This window comes from Rhamphochromis longiceps, linkage group LG11 (assembly GCF_057381845.1).
Source record: "Rhamphochromis longiceps isolate RC_006_pf linkage group LG11, R_longiceps_female_GT1.1, whole genome shotgun sequence".
NCBI lineage: Eukaryota > Metazoa > Chordata > Actinopteri > Cichliformes > Cichlidae > Rhamphochromis > Rhamphochromis longiceps.
The window spans coordinates 29,449,543-29,467,708 of record NC_140567.1 but is presented as its reverse complement, the minus strand read 5'-3'; the positions used below and the strand labels follow the sequence as shown (position 1 = coordinate 29,467,708).

At 40.5% G+C, this 18,166-nt stretch overlaps 1 protein-coding gene across 2 annotated transcripts in view; it reads left to right on the top strand.

The window, feature by feature from the left end:
• The first annotated feature begins 984 nt into the window (after positions 1-984).
• Positions 985-18,166, top strand: part of slc9a1a (solute carrier family 9 member A1a) — a 35,974-nt gene continuing 18,792 nt past the window's right edge. For both annotated transcript variants that reach the window (XM_085423533.1, XM_085423532.1), the window contains exons 1-3: positions 985-2,145; positions 15,556-16,028; positions 16,421-16,671. In XM_085423533.1, the coding sequence (XP_085279659.1) occupies positions 1,863-2,145; positions 15,556-16,028; positions 16,421-16,671 (1,007 nt within the window). In that variant the 5' untranslated portion in view covers positions 985-1,862. The remainder of the gene's footprint in view (positions 2,146-15,555; positions 16,029-16,420; positions 16,672-18,166) is intronic.

The window sequence follows — 18,166 nt, the reverse complement described above, 5'->3', positions numbered from 1 at the left end:
CGTGATCTAAGTTACTTTTGTTTTGCAGGTTGGACGTAGAAAATTAACATCTTCTTATCACTGGAAAGTTCCTTATCTAAATGTCCAGTTACATGAGCGCAAATCTACAATCAGCTCATGTCGCTTTTCATTTCCTGTTTTAGCGTGACCTAACTTTTGTGACTCTTTAGAAAAAAAGTGAAAAGGTAAATAAGTTTTAAAAAAACAACAACAATCTACCGCAAATTTTATGGATTGGTTCTTTAGTCCTTTTTTTGTAATTCGTCCATTTGACAAAAATGAACTACCTTCTAGCTTTCTTTATGCACTGAGGGTCGTGTGTCAACTCCATCAGGGTATCCTTTAAGCACAGAAAGACTGGGTTTGAAACTCAAACAGAAGCAACCGTTGCGATGCAGCAGGAAATTACATGTTGCTAAATCTGACAGGTGTGTTTGGAAAATCACTAGAAAAGTGCTGAGTCATTATTTGTAACTTACATAGCCACTCCCACAGAGAGAGTTTTGTTTTTTTACAACTACATTTCTCACAATAGCAAGCATGCACTCTAGATATGTGTCCTTGAATGGCATATTGAGACCTCTGTGGGCTGCAGCTGGCAGCTGAAATTGGCCATTGACCCTTCACTATGCAGCTATCACATTACTAATTATGTATTATAAATATCACTGCTCACCATGCTTCAATTGAGAATTAAAATTGCATCCCCAGACTTTATTTGGCTTAAGGCAAAGGCACAAAACACTATGGTTTTATTTGAAGCATCCCTAATGAACAATGCTTTCTGAACTCTTGTTTGTAGTTAACTCTGATCTTTGGCCTTCCAGCTGCACCCACATGCCAACAATATCAGGCTCCACACAGCCCATTCAAGAGTAGGCGTGCAGAGGAGAAACGCTGTGGAGATCCCACACCTTAAACCTCCTTTCCTATAGGTGTCACTATATGCGGACGCCCCACCCCCACCCCACTTCAGTCTACTCCTCATCCCACCCACTAAAGCTCCGCGAAAGGGTGTGCTTTTTGAAGGCTGTATGAGGCTATAATACAGCTGCAGACAAGTCAAGTCGCCACTTGGTTTGACACCCCGGGAAAAAAAAGCCTCCGAGGCAGAGGGGGAGCATACGCACAAGTACCCCCACCCGTCGGATCCTCCGTCTGAGCTCAGCACAGGGTCTAGTCTCTCCGGACATACCGTGGAGATGCGGAACACACGAAGGTTAATATAAAAAAAGTTGGTGTAGTCGGGGCACACGGTAAACACATAATGTGGCAGCTGCCGTGTAGCTTCTATTCAAGGTCAGTATCTGAGCACGGCCGCCGCACGGACGACTGTCTTAGGTAGGAGGGGGAGAGAGGAAACGCTGAAGGGATGCCGCTGTGCCTCGTTTACCTCCAGCATCAACGATGACATCTTCCACCGAAGAAGACGTTGATAGTCAATGACAAGGAAACGGACAAACTTGTGAAACGCCGCTACGAAGAGCAACTGAGGGCACTGGACTGTTGTAAAAGGAAAAAAGACACTCTTTCAGCATCTTGGCGTTTCCTGCTTTCTTTCCGCAACGACTTGTGCTGGAAGCGGCTGTTTACCTGGCTACAACAAGCGAAGAAGTCTAGCTAGCTAACGTTAACTGACATAATGAGGGGTCTGGTTCGGTTTCGCTTTGCTTCAGTGTCAGTTTGACGAACTAACTGTCAGAATCTTCTACGGTTGACGAGCTTTAACTAACGCGACACTACGAAGCGATAACTGGCACAACTTCCTTAAACTTGCCCGGTTTTTCAAGCCGACTTGTTAAAAAAACCCAAACAAACTCGGATTCATTTTCATTCAAGGTCGCCTTTATTTTTCAGCAGTAATGCCTTCCAGGACTGTGTCACACGGGGCTTCGGGCCGGCTTCGTGGACTGTTCTTGGTGATGGTTTTAGTGTTTCTGGAGGGCTCCGTGTTTACCGTCGCTGTTGCCAGCTCCGACCAGCATTCTCCTATCACGGCACACTCGGGCAGCCACAAAGCGACTGACCATGGCAGTCACAACAACACTGGAAAGGCTTTCCCTGTGCTAGACTTGAACTACGAAAACGTACGGGTCCCGTTTGAAATCTCATTATGGGTCCTCCTTGCCTCTGTGATGAAATTAGGTGAGTGTGATGTTATGCGAAAGCTCCACGTGACCTGTCAGTATGAGTGCAGCCTTTTCTGGAAATACCTGATTTAGTGTTACCTTATTTACCCAAATTCTATAAGTCTCTCTCCTACATCAGGTAACAGACAGTTTTTCAGGTGAATAATTACATTATGAAAAACACGCAGAATTACAGTTCATAGAAGGTACATTTGAATCAAAAGAGTTGAGTTAAAGTGCAGTTTTCCTGGTGATCAGATAGTAGATCGCACAGATAAATCACATGGAATGGAAGTTGTCAAGCAAACCAACCATAATCTTAAAGCATCATGTTTGACCCCTAGGCCACCCTACTTTTGTTGTGCATTAATGATGACTCTGGTATGCAGACTTAACTAGTTTGCTCAAAATAGCTCAGCTCAGTCTGTGAGAGGGCAAATCAATATTGCTGTTCAGGAAGATTACTCATCAGATCTGCCAGTGTCATGTGGTGAAGATGTTTAAGAGCTATATTCACTCCCTGCTACAATGATGACTAAGCAACCTGATACAGCAGTCTGGATATGTAGTCTTCAGCACAGTGGGGCCCTACCTCTACCTTGCAGTATTGTCCTGAGCGATGTTTTAGAAGCAGCTTGCTTCCCCCCCCCCCCCTTACTGTTTGTGTTCTCCTTTATACTGTCTTTACCATCAATTTCTCCTGGCTTTCTGCTTTCTACAGAACACTGTATTGTCCTGAGCCATCTCTTTTTTTCTTTTTTTTTTCTTTTTAAATTATGAGAGCCAGCAGCTTGTCACTTGCCTGTGACATCAGGGGCCTGACTGAGCAGCAGCCTGTAGCCAGGGAGGATACTGCCTCACTGTCTGGGCAAGAAGCCCAGTATCTCAGGGGAGAGGACAGGAAGAGGGTCCACCTGGTTTGGGTAGCTTACTTGTTAGGATGCAGCTCAAGGACACACAGTAAAAATGATAGATGAGCATTGGCAGAAAGTGTGAGCAGAAGGAATGAGGAAAGTACAGAAAGTCGAAGAAAGGCAAATTAAAAAAATGAGACTAGATGAATGTGTAGGCTGACAGCAGCAGAGGACAGTGGTGACCTTAAGCCTCCGATTATCCCTTGACTACTTAAAATGGGCTCTGAACGATTCAAAGTGGCTGCTACCCTGCTCTGCCTCAGCCATGTCTCTGATTCATGTTCACTGAATTTATATCTTACAAGCTAAAAAGCGTATTCACAGACCATTTGTCTCTGAAGCAACCTTGACTGTGCATGGTGCCTTTTCTCTGCCTTTTTTCAACTGAGCACTTTACATAAATTGATTATAGCCACCCCCAAATCTTCTCAGATGAATCAGAACCAGGGGATGCAATTTAACTGACAAGCTGTCATTACCGTAAACACTGGTTAAGAGTCAAAGCCTTTATATTCACAAGGTATCTATTTTTGTCTCTGTAATCAGGCCATAAACACTGTACCACAAATATCATATCTTATCTTGTGACCCTAAAGCTAAGTCCACTTGAAGTGCTAGATAGATAGATAGATAGATAGATAGATAGATAGATAGATAGTTCTCATAAAAACATGTCGTCTTTGTGTTAAGAGCAAGGCTGTGTTTGCAAGCATCCATTTTTAAAAAATTATGTTTTCTTTAATCGGGATGAAAAATATGCTTTAGCTGAATTTCTTTCCACATTTAGCATGAGTGTAATTTGTTACTTAGTAGAAATTAGATTGCAACCTGAACCTTATTTATTTCTTGTAGGGAAGAAAAAAAAAAGGAATAGATCCTAACATGAAATGGCCATTGCTTTTTTTTTAAGTTGTAAGCAGATTTGTGATCGTGTGATATAGGCTTGTAGTGATAGATAAAAGAGTAAAACAATACCTACACAGATTTCCTATCCTCTCTCATAAAAAAAACAAAACAAAAAAAACCAAGCCCCCGTGGCTGCAAAACATTGCAGTTCTACTAGCAGTCCCTCAAGGTTGGCATATAAAGCACATGTATCTCCACTAGGGCTGCCACAAACGATTATTTTGATAGTCGACTAGTCACCGATTATTTTTGCGATTAGTCGACTAATCAGATCCATTGGACGTAAAACTACAGCTTATTGCACCAGTAGCATCTGCTCTTATATAACTAGCATTAGCTTACAGCTTTAAGTGTTTAAGGTATGTGCTAACTAAAAATAAAGAAAAGATGATAGTTTATTAAATTTTAATGAAATTTGCAGATTGTTTCGGTGAAGTTTAATAAACTCCTTGCTATCTAAAATATAACAGGACACCGGAGTAAATTCTCCAGCATCTCACACTTCTGATAATCAGCTGTCTGCTTGACATTTATTCAGCTGTGTAAAAACTATAACTTTAATCTCAGCCAAACTGATTTACTCAGGAACAAATAAAATACTAAAAAAGCCAAACAATAACATTTTTAAGTTATCTAAGTGACTCATATATCATGTTTAACCTGAGTAGCGAAAGACGGCGGTGGGTTTGAAAACGATTTGCCGGGAGTCCGGTGTTCTCACAGCTCTAGTGACCTTGCCCCCGGCTAGCTATCGAGCTAGTGGGTAACAGACGTCTCCGAAAACGTCGGAGCGCTTTTGAAAATATGTGGTGTCTTGATAAACTGAGCAGATATTTGAGGTTTCCACAGCTACATTCTCGCCTAAAAATATGTTAAACGTGTATTTTGTGACCCAGAAAGAATAATAAGAGTAACATTAAAACTAACTAGCTGCCGCCATTGTTGGAAACTAAGCAGGGCCGCGCTATGAATTCTGGGACACAGCTTCTTCTTCGGGGTTTAACGGCAGCTGGCATCGTTGTATATGCAGTGCTGCCATCTTCTGTTTCAGTCCGTTATTACACTCTTAAATCCTGCTACTCATTCCTGCGTCTTTTGGGATCTTACAAAGCTTCAAACGACGCGTCGACTATTAAATCAGTCGTCGACGATTTTGATAGTCGACGTAATCGTGACTAGTCGACTAATCGTGGCAGCCCTAATCTCCACAGACTCTTATTTTAAAATATCCAACCTTACAACAATAATAACTCTAAAAAGAACAGTTTTGGCCTTTATGGATAGTTCCCTCTCCTTTAACTTGTCTATCTGCATAGTGGAAAAGGGGGTTTGACCGCTTTGACTGACAGTTTTCTTGACATAGAAAACTAGCCGATTGGTGTTTGGGAGGCCTCACCTCATCTAAGTTTAGTCTGTGAACTGGGCCTTTATCAGACAAATAGCTGTTAGAGTTACAGGGCAGGAAGTTTTTTTTTTCCCCTCAGCCAGAGTTAAATACTAGTATATTATTAGCCTGTGTCTTAGTAAATTAGCAGATACTTGTGTCTGTGCACTGTAACATTACAGTTTCTGGAGGCAGCTTGTTAGCCAACGTTAGCTTATAAGTTAACACTCCACCCTCTCCAAATATGGTAAGTTCCGGTTTCAAAACACTAGCATTGCAGTGGCCAAAACGCTAACAGTGAGACGTCAGAATTCAGAGTCTAAAACTAAAGAGGAATGTCATAAAGGTGTTTTGTTTTGGTTTTTTTGGCTATACAAATTATGGTTATCAATCACTGTGGCTTAAATGTGTGCCAGACTTTGCCATAATATGGAAACAGGTTATAACTTTAAGTGAATGAAGGCATGCATTTCTATCGCTCAGAAAATCCCACATTGAGTGGGCATATATATGTAAGTGTATGGTTTTGTTGATGTTAACTAAAAAAATATGGCCTTGTTAAACAATGAGAAGAAGAACATAATCAGTGCCAAAACTCAACCCAGAATTGCAGCTCCAGCAGTTAATAAAATTGCTGATGGTGTTACATGTCTTTTGTGGTACCTTTTCGCACTTTTAACTGTTTTCATGTCTGTGGTGACGTCTTTGTTTCCTTCCTGTTTTTAAACTTGAGGGATTGCAAGCTTGTGGTTTGATTTGTTCCCATTTGTGACTTGTAATCACTAGAAACTGTGTCTTGAGTCGAGATTCTGAGGCTGTTAGGCTAATTTGTTTGCTTAGTAAATGATCCCCCAGGTGACGCTCACAATATTTATTTATTTTTTTCTCTCATTGTAGGTTTTGTTTTTTTGTTTTTTCCAGCTACTATATATTGTTGAAGCAGCCTGCCAGAGTCAACCAAGGCCTGGCTTATGAGTAATTCAAGTTGTAAAGAGTGTGCGGCCTAAGACGTGATTCTGGATTTTTGCAGTAGAACTAAACAAGTTAGATATGGGCCTTAGGTTGTGTGGGAAATATTCCCAGTACAGAATTTGAAACCAAACCCTTGGCAAAGAATGACTCACTCTGTCACAAAGTCTACTCCACATACCTGTATGGTGTTATTTATTAAAACCAAGCCCAGATTTTTTAACAAAGAAAAGTACTGAACTGCCACACTTACAGAGAAATATCTTTGCTTAAAAATGCTTACAGTAAATACCAAGTGTGTTCATGCAAAAGGCTTTTAAAGCAATTGGACATATTGACCAACTGGTTTAATGGTTTATAATCAGATATAATCAGCTATATCTCAGTTTAATTTAGAAAATTGCCTCATGGGTAGATAAATGCAATAAAAAGCCATAGAAAGAAAGTTGCTTTACTAATATTTTTAAGTAAGTCATGGCAAATCAGGCAACAGCATCGGATTTTCATCCTTTTCTTTTTCACTGCTTTCAGTGTTTAAAACCTCAATCTATTCGCTTAAAAACATGTGTTCAACTGACACTAGTTATGCTCACTAAATTGTACTCCACTCAGTTGTTATAGTAGAAGACAAAACTCAGAATCATATCCTTGCAAGGAAACCCCTGCGGTTGTTTTGTATAGATATGACGTCAGGGATCATACTAAATTATACCACCACAAGGCCGTAATAAATAATTCAAAAACAATGCTGTGTTCCACAAGCAACTTGACCCCAATGGTCTGCACTGAACAATAACTCACAACAACTTTTATACAACACTTAACTTAACACTAAAATACATGCAAATCTTGGCCTCATTGTGAATGCCAATGTTATGGTGTTGGAAAGCTGCCTGCCGTATCACAATTACTACAAAGGAGACCAGATGAACGTCACCATTTTAAACAAAGAAACTCTTTAAATATGTTTGCTATCTTTTGTGTCTGCTTAATGCAGCTGATTTGGTTGCCAGTGGTTTGTAGTAAGTTACCTGGCAACAGGGCACACTTCCTGGTTTTGGGAATGACAGTGTAGTTCATACTAGGCAGTACTGACACTGGGTACACATCCAGAATTGAAAGAGCTGTTACTCTTTGCTAGTTTTCAATAACCTTGTTGCATAAAGGCTCCCAGGAGGCAATGGGGCAAGGACACAGCAGCTGCCCTTATTGAAAAGCAGCCATGAGAAACTGCCTAATCTTCTACTTTAAGAACATGGCATGAAAAAAGTCTTTATTATCTTACACACTACATGGCCCTTCAGACATTTATTTCCTACATACCCATGTCTTAATCATGATAGAGTTGTGTACCAGCTTGTGCCAGTGTTCTTTGAAGTTCGCTTCCCTCCTTTTCTCTATCTTATCTTCTGTGTTATTACCCTTCATTAGATGATTGCTGAAGGCCATAGTTGGAGTTGTGCTTAAGAGATTTAACAATGTGCTGTCAACACTTAGCTTAGGATGGGTTGTTCAGTCTACTTTAACTTAACCTTTAGCCCCCAATATTGCATGTGTTAAGAATTTTATATTTAGAAGGGTCTGTAATGATAATGGCATACATGTCCAGCATCTACAATCACTCATGAATGATAATGGCACATTTAGTTTCTTTCTTCGGTCCAGTATTAAGTTTGCCTCTGCTCAATGCACCAGCAGAAATACATTTATACCATACAGTTGTGACCTGTTTCCCCTTTCCTCAAGTACCATACTGCCCAACATTTTATCAAAGGGCTTTGTGTTTCTTTGCAACACTCAGTCATTAGAGCAGTTTAGAAATGTTTTGCAGGGGTATTTCATGTCCTTGAGATTGAACTTTATTTTATTCTAGATTCAATCAGCGTCAATCAGAAGACCACTTTGCAGAAGGGATCTTCTGTTTGTCTTCTATTAATACCACTGCTGGCTTCCCACCCTCTTACATCTTTTGAAAAAAAGAAAATGCTTTGGGAAAAACCGTACATGTGATGTAGATTCCCTTTACTCAGACTCACAGTTGGGTATAATGAGATGCTCTTTTCTTTGAATAAGGCTACGTTCACACTGCAGGTCTTAATGCTCAATTTCGATTTTTTTTTTTTTTTTTTTTTGATCAAATCCGATTTTTTTTTTTTTTTATCTGCTCGTTCACACTACAAATAAAATGTGACAGCAAACGTGCTCTAGTGTGAGCCCTCAAAGCGGCCCGCATGCGCAAAAGAAGACGTCACACACAACACACTCTGTTTAGACCCAGAGCAAACAATATTGTTTGACTGTTTCAGACTTTACGTTTCCCAATTTTTCTCTAAGTTATAAAGTTATTTTGTTATTTACATATGGCCTAATAATTATCCTTATTGCAGTTTTAGAGAGGAGCGGTGCTTCAAAGGATAGTTGCAGATTTCTGTCAGAATCTGCAGATTATACGGTACAAATAAAATGTTCATGTTTCTCCAACCTTGTCTTCCCAGCGGTTTCACTAACATCTACACTGGATGGCCAGGAAACCGTCTTCTCGGGCACTTCTCCGGCGCTGATAATTGGCGTCTGTCCTGTGTCAGTGACGTAAAAGACAGATTTGATGCGACATGACCATTCAAACATCAGTCGCTTTCTAAAACATCAGATATGTATTGGATTCAGTACCACATGCAAAAGTGACCCAGATCGGATTTGAAAATATCGGATTTGTGCCGTTCACACTGTTATACCATGATCGGATATGGGTCGCATAGGGTCCAAAAAGTCAGATTCGATGCGCTTTCGCCTGCAGTGTGAATGTAGCCTTAGAGCTCTCTCCTGGTGTGACGAGAAGTTTAGACTTGTAAAATCTTTGTATGACACTTTGTGCTTTCTGTGTGAGCATTGCTAAAAAAAAATCATATTCATTTAAGTTACAGGACTGTGTTAAAGTCATGTGGCGCCTCTCATTTTTTATGTTTTGATAGGAAAGTGGGAAATGGGTGAAGTGATCTATTGAAATGTGCAAGCAAAAATGGAAATGGGTATAAGATGAAAATAGTAAACTATTCCTGAAGATGTACTTTAATCTTCAGGAATAGTTGTCCGAGCTTGAAGAACATTCAAAGCTCTCTGGATTTTGGCTTCCTTTTGCACTGTTCTTTGCCAAGATAACCCAACAGTCCTTTAATAATGTTGAGATTCCGGCTCTGGGGAGGCCAATCCATGACTGACAGTATTCCAATGTATGTGTGTAATGTTTTGGGGGTTTTGGGGGGGGGGTCAATACAGTTTGGGATCATTGACAGGCTGAGAAATGAAACTGTTGCAATTATTTATGCATTATCAAGGAAGCAAAAGGATAAATGGATATGACCTACCACAGTTGTTGGCAGGCATTTTTGTGTAAAATGTTATCATGGGTATTAATTCTGAGGAAGGCCTTTCACTTTAAATTCTGTTCAGCTGAGTACCAATTAGTTTAGCTTGGGGTGTGCAGGCTGATTTGTGTAATGTGATGTCCCCCACACTAACAGATATCCCTGTAGTGTTGATGCCTGCAACACGTTTAGAAGAAGCTTTGTAATTATGTAACCGTGTCTATGGGAGTCGAGATGTTGTAATCAACAAGGTGCTAATTTGTGGTGCTAATTTAGCCTTATATTTGAAGCCTCTTGAGAGCACATCAACCCTCTCTTCTGAGAAGACACTGTGTTTTGGAAAATTCCAGAAATGGTAAATAGCCTGTATTTATATAGCGCTTTACTAGTCCCTAAGGACCCCAAAGCGCTTTACATATCCAGTCATCCACCCATTCACGCACACATTCACACACTGGTGATGGCAAGCTACATTGTAGCCGCAGCCACCCTGGGGCGCACTGACAGAGGCGAGGCTGCTGAACACTGGCGCCACCGGGCCCTCTGACCACCACCAGTAGGCAACGGGTGAAGTGTCTTGCCCAAGGACACAACGACCGAGACTGTCCAAGCTGGGGCTCGAACCGGCAACCTTCCAATTAGAAAGAGCAGCAGAATTTCCATCCTGCTCACATCCCATCCTTTTGGCTGAAATTTCATAAAGTTCTCGTTTACTGTGTTCAAGCAGTTCTCATAGAATATCTTTGTTGACCCAGTTGGATACTGAGCTTCCCAGGAGGTTTAGGTGACGCTCTTTTTCTTTTTATATTAAGGTTATTTGAAAGAGCAGCACTTGAGTTCTGGCATCTTATCGTGGGGAAATGAAGTCTTCTTAGACCAGTTAAGATAAAGCCTCTAATCCTGCAGCTGTGTAACGCACAGACATGCACTTGTTGAGCTTTCTTTTTCTGAAACACTGTTAATGTTGTGCTCAAGCTGCCCTAGCGTGAAACACACCAAGACCACCCCCACAAATGCCCAACTTGTGATGCTGGTGTTTTACATACCGTTAAGACATGTATGCTTATGTGCTTTCACTATAAATGATGCGTTGCGTTGTAGCAATAAACGTGCGTACTGGCATGAAGGTCTGATAATTACATGAGAAACAACCTGTATTATAACTGAGAAACATACTGTACTATGCACTAATTGGTTCATTCATTTAGCGTGCCAATAATCACATTGTGTAAAAGTAAGCTGATCAGAGGGACCATCTTCATGCCTCATCTCTCCTTGTTCAAAAGAGGGGTAACAAATCCAGCAGCTATTATTTCAGGTGGTACTGCTTTCAGGCACCAACCACTTTTGTCCTATGTAGGGTTGCAAAGGGGCGGAAAATTTCCGGTAAATTTCCGAAAAGTTTCCGGTAAATTTCCATGGTAAGTTAAGCTTGGGAATTTTGGAAATATTCCATATTGGAAACTGTCCATGGAAATAATGGGAATTATGGAAATTAATGGGAATTTAGGAGAACTAACTGGGAATATATTATTTCCAAGCATAAATATAAACAGAAATCATAAGAAACCCTCCATGCAAAATGTTTTCAACAGATATTTAAACAGATTTATTTGTAAGTACAGTAGAATAGAACACGTTTCAATAACTTGTTTCATGGATGAATAAAAACAGAAATGTTGAGTTCAATATTACCATCCCCTAACCCCGCTCATTCAAAAATGCCCCCTGTCCAAAAATCTCCACAAAGTCCCATTCAAAAGGTTAAATGAAAAATGCCACTTATCCTCCAAAACGTCCCATTAAACATTCAAATCTTCCTTCAAGCAATCCTCTTTTCTCATTTTTGCTCAGTCAATAGACTCTTCCTGGACCTCATCATCATCCAACAACATGTCCACTTCCTCAGCATCCAACTCTGAGTCTTCCTCTTCAGTGTCACTTTCCAGCTTTGTTGAGGATGGCTCTGTGTCAGGCTCAAAGAGCCGTAGGTTTGCCCGAATGCCGACCAGCTTTTCCACTCTCACATTTGTGAGCCTGTTGCGAACCTTTGTGTGGGTGTTCCCAAACAGTGACCAGTTGCGCTCGGAGGCGGCTGATGATGGTGGGATTTGGAGGAGGATGGAGGCTACAGGTGCAAGGGCCTCAGATTCACATAGTCCCTTCCACCAGGTGGCTGCAGATATGTGCTGGCATGACTGCCATATTCCATCCCCTTTCCAAAGGCCTTGCTTTGTTCGATACTTTGCCAAACTGCCTAGAACTTTGCCTTTATCGAGACCCAGGTGGTCAGACATGGCTGTAATGACCGCATAGGCACCGTTGATCTCTTCCCCGGAAAGTATGCCCTTGTCATATTTGGGGTCCAGCATGTATGCTGCTGCATGCACTGGCTTCATGCAGAACTCCCTCCGCTGTTCCAATGACTTGACCACAGCCGTTTCCTCTGCTTTCAGTAGTAGGGAAGTGGGCAGAATTGTCTGGATTTCTTCTTTGAGTTCTGCAAAAAGGCACTGGACATCTGACAAGATGGCACCATCCCCCTCTATCTTCGCTATTGCTGCTGCAATAGGTTTGAGGATTTTCTGACTGCTAGATACTCTTTCCCAGAACACATCATCCAAGATGACCTTCTTGATGTCACTGTCGATGCCTACAGACTGGGATATGGCCATCTCTTGCAGAGACTCCTTTCCCTCCAGAAGGCTGTCAAACATGATAACAACACCACCCCATCGCGTTATGCTGGGAAGCTTCAGTGTAGTACTCTTGTTCTTTTCCTTTTGCTTTGACAGAAATGTAGCGGAAGTTACTTGTTTGCCTTTAACATATTTCAGAACTTGCTTCACTCTCTTATTCAGAGTGTCCATTGTTTTTAGTGCCATTATGTCTTTTAGGAGAAGGTTTAGTGTATGGGCTGCACAGCCAATAGTAGTTATATGAGGGTAGGTCTCCTCCACATGTGCCCAGGCAACCTTCATGTTGGCTGCATTGTCAGTGACCAGTGCAAAAACCTTATCTGGTCCAAGGTCATTGATGATCACTTTTAGCTCATCTGCAATGTATTGGCCTGTGTGTCTGTTTTCCTTTGTGTCTACACTCTTGTAGAACACAGGCTGAGGAGTGGTGATTATGTAGTTAATAATTCCTTGTCCCCTGATATTGGACCATCCATCAGAGATGACTGAAATACAGTCAGCTTGGTCAATGGTCTGTTTCACCTTTGCTTGAACTCGACTGAACTCTTCATCCAGTAGATGAGTAGACAATGCATGTCTGGTTGGGGGAATGTATGCTGGTCGGAGAACATTCAAAAATCTCTTCCAGTACACATTGGATGTCAGCATCAGGGGTGAGCCAGTTGCATAGATTGCACGAGCGAAACACTCATCTGCGTTTTTCTGGCTAGTGTCATCCATAAAATCAAAGAATCCTCTGATGCCAGAGGGAACAGGAGCTGATGAGTGGGTATCTGACTCTGATACAGCTGAAACAGATTCATTTTCCCCTTGAGTGGAATTCCTGGCTGCTGCATGTGTTGGGCCTTGAGGAATTTTTTTGCACTTTGCAATGTGCTGCTGCATTTTTGTGGCATTCTTCACGTACGTCTTATCACAATACTTACACATATATACAGATTTCCCTTGTACATTAGCTGGTGTAAAATGTCTCCACACATCAGATAGCGCACGTGGCATTTTTCTGTAAAATAAAACAAGAGCTTGTAAAAATGCTAATGCAATGCAAGAGATCGTAATAATACAATTGCAATATGATAATAAACAGATATAAATAGTAAGGCTAGCTAAACAACTGGAATGATCTTCAAAACAAAACAACCAAATGAGGAAGCTAGCATCTTCTTTATGTTATACTAGCTATGGCTTATTTAGCATCTTATCAGATGCTAGCATTTTATTTAGCATCTTATCAGATGCTAGCATTTTATTTAGCATCTTATCAGATGCTAGCATTTTATTTAGCATCTTATCAGATTGCTATCTACCAGATTAATACATTTTATGTGATGTTCACAATTTAAACATTTAATGAATATATTTTCCCATAATATCATCAAAACTTACCTCACTTGTTAAGTCCACAGGCTCAAATGTGTGCCTTTAATACTCTTTGTCCTTCAGGCTCAAAAGTGTGGTCCATGTGTACATGTGATGGAGGCATGCACAGTGCCAGTAGGTGGTCTCAATAGCCATGCAGCAAGCTTGTGCTCTGTACATGTGATTAAGGAATGGCATGGATATTCAAGTGTATTTGAATTGCATTTGTTTGTTTTTGTCAATATTATGCTAAAATATACTTTCCTCAACTATATTTAAGTTCCCTAAGAAGAGCCAACCTTCAATTTTGAAAATTCCCACTTTATTCCCATAAATTCCCGTTTATTCCCATAAATTCCCGTTAATTCCCGTTAATTCCCATGGAAAGATTCCATCTTTGAAAATTCCGGGAATTTTGCAACCCTAGTCCTATGATGATTGAACTTTGTAACTATGTTGCTCACTGATAGTTTCACATGTGCTATTTTAGATGAATGTATTCAATATTAAAATACCAAATTTATTGATTTACAGTGTAAAATGATCTTTCCCAAAAATATTGTTTTGTCTGGATGTGTTGTAACCCTGCCCTGTTTAAGTTTCTGTTTATGCTGTGTTATTTATTACACTGCGAGCAAAATACTGACACATACCTGTGTACAGTAAAAACAGCCCCACTGTGGGATGCCTACTGCTGTCCCTATGAAGTCTTTATTTACTGTTTTTCCAAAAGTTGCAGTTGTTCCGTTGCCTCAACATGGATAGGCAACTTGTGTATGTATTTTGATAATCAGAAAGATAGGCTTTCAAAGACACACTGTATATGTCGTTTGTTGGGAGTGTCAAAGTCTTACTGTGAGCATACCGTATTGACAGACTCTGTGCCTTGACATGAGCTCAAGCAATACCACCTGATTGGGAAAGGTTATTTCAGTTCTCTGGAATGTCCACCAAATTAGATTAGCTGATCAAATAAAAATTTAATGTAAATTAAATAATAAAAATAAAGGTAAAATATAGCACTTATTGTTTCATGTCCTGAACGTAGGGCGATAGTAACTTTATTTAAACTGCACGCTTAACTTTGTTGGTCTCTCGTGTCTCTTACGATCTGTCTACGTTATATCTTTTGCATGTCATTTTCATTTTTTTTCCTTCAAGAGTACATAAGGTGATGGTGTTAGGATCAGGGGTTACACAGGTCTTTAACATACCAGCAGCTGCAGTTTTTATTTTTTATTTATTTTTTATTAAGATGTTGGAATGAGTACGTGAGGACAGGCAAGCTTTGGCAAGTCTATACAGCCCACACAAAATTCTTCCTTTTGCATTTCCTGCCTATATCACCAGTGCAGAATGGTGCATTTCATGCTGATGTTAACAGTGATGAATAAATTCAGAAGCTTATTTTTTGTGCACTATTTAAAATAAATAAATAAATAAAAATAAATCTAAAGCACAAGAAGGAATTAGCTGTGTGGGTGGTAGCATAACACATAAGTGATGTATGTTACAGATGATTGCTTGTGGTTAGTTCTGTGTAATCTCTGTAAAGCAGAAAAGAGCTCGAAATAATTCCAGTTAATTTCAGGGTGTGTCCACACTATTTGTTTATTACTTATCATTTAACCCATAAACCAACACAATTATTTTTTTTTTTTTTTTTTTTTTTCACTTAAGATCCATTTCCTTCGATTTTCACATTGAATTTGTATTACTTCTGTTTTGTAGTTGACAGTGAGTACAGGTGGTCAATACTATATATACAAACCTTCTGCTGCTCATATCAAGCACTTGTTCATGTTTGTCTCTTCTTTTGTTTCCATCCAGGGTTCCATCTGGTTCCTCACTTATCCAACATTGTGCCAGAGAGCTGCCTGTTGATCGTGGTGGGCTTGCTGGTAGGGGGAATCATCAGAGGTACTGGTGAAACAGTCCCACCAGTGTTGGACTCTAAATTGTTTTTTTACATCCTGCTGCCCCCCATTATCCTGGATGCTGGCTACTTCCTGCCCATCCGTCCCTTCATGGAGAACCTGGGCACAATCCTGATATTTGCTGTCGTGGGTACTCTTTGGAATGCCTTCTTTGTTGGGGGCTTGCTATATGGTGTGTGTCAGATTGGTACAGAAAGCAGTTCAATCCTTAGCAGAATAGGGCTTCTGCAGTGCCTGCTCTTTGGTTCCATCATATCAGCTGTGGATCCTGTTGCTGTGCTTGCTGTGTTTGAGGAGATCCACATCAATGAGCTCTTGCACATCCTGGTATTTGGCGAATCACTACTCAATGATGCCGTAACTGTGGTGAGTGACCAAACTGCAGTCTAAGTAGTACAGTAGACTGATATATATGAGGCAGACATTTTTCAGGCTAAAACTGTTTGGCATTTGGCATTCTGCTGATTTGTTTACCTGGCATTACAGGGACTAGTATATACATTTTATTCATACAATGTGTAACCAGCCCAGAGGCCAAATTTATTTTCATGTTAAAAAATAAAAGGAGCTTCACAGTCAGCAAACAATGCATTCTGTCCTTAGCCCCTTGACTGGATTGACTAAGACATTAGTTCATGTCCTTATCACCCATCATAATCCTGTTTCTTAAACTATTCTCCTACCAATTCATATTCATTAGTTAGTACCTTTTTTTTGTTATTCAGTTTTTCTTCCCTCTTTCACTCTCCCTCTTGTAGGTATTGTACCACCTGTTTGAGGAGTTTTCAGGCATTGGCTCAGTGACGCTGTTGAAAGGCTTCCTGGGAGTCATCTCCTTCTTTGTAGTCGCCCTGGGTGGCGTTCTAGTTGGAGTTCTGTACGGGATCCTCGCTGCCTTCACCTCACGCTTCACCTCCCACACGCGCGTCATCGAGCCTCTTTTTGTCTTTTTGTACAGCTACATGGCCTACCTGTCTGCTGAGATATTCCACCTCTCCGGCATCATGGCGTAAGTTTGTTCAAGTCTGGTATATAACAACTCACGAAAACCCCAGCGTTATAACACATTGTCAGATTGTGTTCTACATGCAGGATATGGCAAAATTGAATCTCAGTATTACTCTATATAATGAATAAGATTATTCCGTTTTACTGTGCAATATCACTGAATTTTAAGTGATTCAAAGTTGTGTACATTTACAGTAATTGTACCACTGCTAAGTTGAAATTCATGGTACTTGAGTAATAATAATGGGTTGCATTTATATAGCGCTTTTTGAGACCCTCAAAGTGCTTTACAATTCCACTATTCATTCACTCTCACATTCACACACTGGTGGAGGCAAGCTACAGTTGTAGCCACAGACTGACAGAAGCGAGGCTGCCATATCGCGCCATCGGCCCCTCTGGCCATCACCAGTAGGGGGTAGGTGAAGTGTCTTGCCCAAGGACACAACGACCAAGACAGACAGAGCTGGGGATCGAACCAGCAACCTTCCAGTTACAAAATATATAAATGTAATCCATTATTATTATTAGTAGTAGTATTAGTATTATTATTATTATTATTATTATTATTCCAGTGAAACCTAGTACACATTGTGACCAGTGCAGCAAGACACTAAGCAAGCAATTTCCAGTTAAACTGAATGTAAAATTGTCCATGTCAAAGTCTCTAAATACCATAAACTTTGTCACCTTTGGCCTGTTGTTTTATCTAATGCTTCATAGCTCCACATGTTAAGAAACTGAAACTAGCAAAACACCAGGCTGAGAGATTTCAGTGGTCGGATGGTATTAGTAGGCTGTTGAAACATAGTTGCACTGGTGATTGGGTGGTGTAGAAACTGCTCCGCTACCAAAAACAGGGGTTGGCCTAATCAGAAAAGTAAGTAAATGGAATACAATTAAAATAAAATGATCACTGTCGATAAGAACCTCACCAGTCCCTTACTGGATGGGACATATGTTTAAATTCATCCACTTAATCAAGATGACTGGCTTGTCTGGCATTGTGACACGTTTAATTCACCTGTTAAGAATGAGAATGTCTGAAGTGTATGTAAACCAGTGGGAGATCACCAAATTATATTTAACTGTTTCATTCACATACAATGTGAATGATCCAGCCGACCTTCGTTAGTCGAAATTAATAGATTTTAACTCTGGTTCTTTAATCCCTCTTTTAATGTCTTCATAGTGTTTTTTTCAGTTTTGTTTGTTGTTTAAGAACAGTCTGAAACTTGAAGAGGAACCTGACCCATGTTGGATGTTGGCTAATCAGTGCTGTGGGTGGGACTATCGCAGCCGTAAAGCTGCCAGAATGATGTCTTGTTTTTTGGCGGGGGGTTTTCTCCACACTTATTGCTTGTACAACTGTACAACAAATGGAGAAATATGTTGAATTGTTCTCACTCCACTGCACTCTTAGAACCCCAGCGAGCAGTATAATGGCATGACTACACATCTGAGCTGAAATCCGAAATGACTGATCAGTTGGGGGA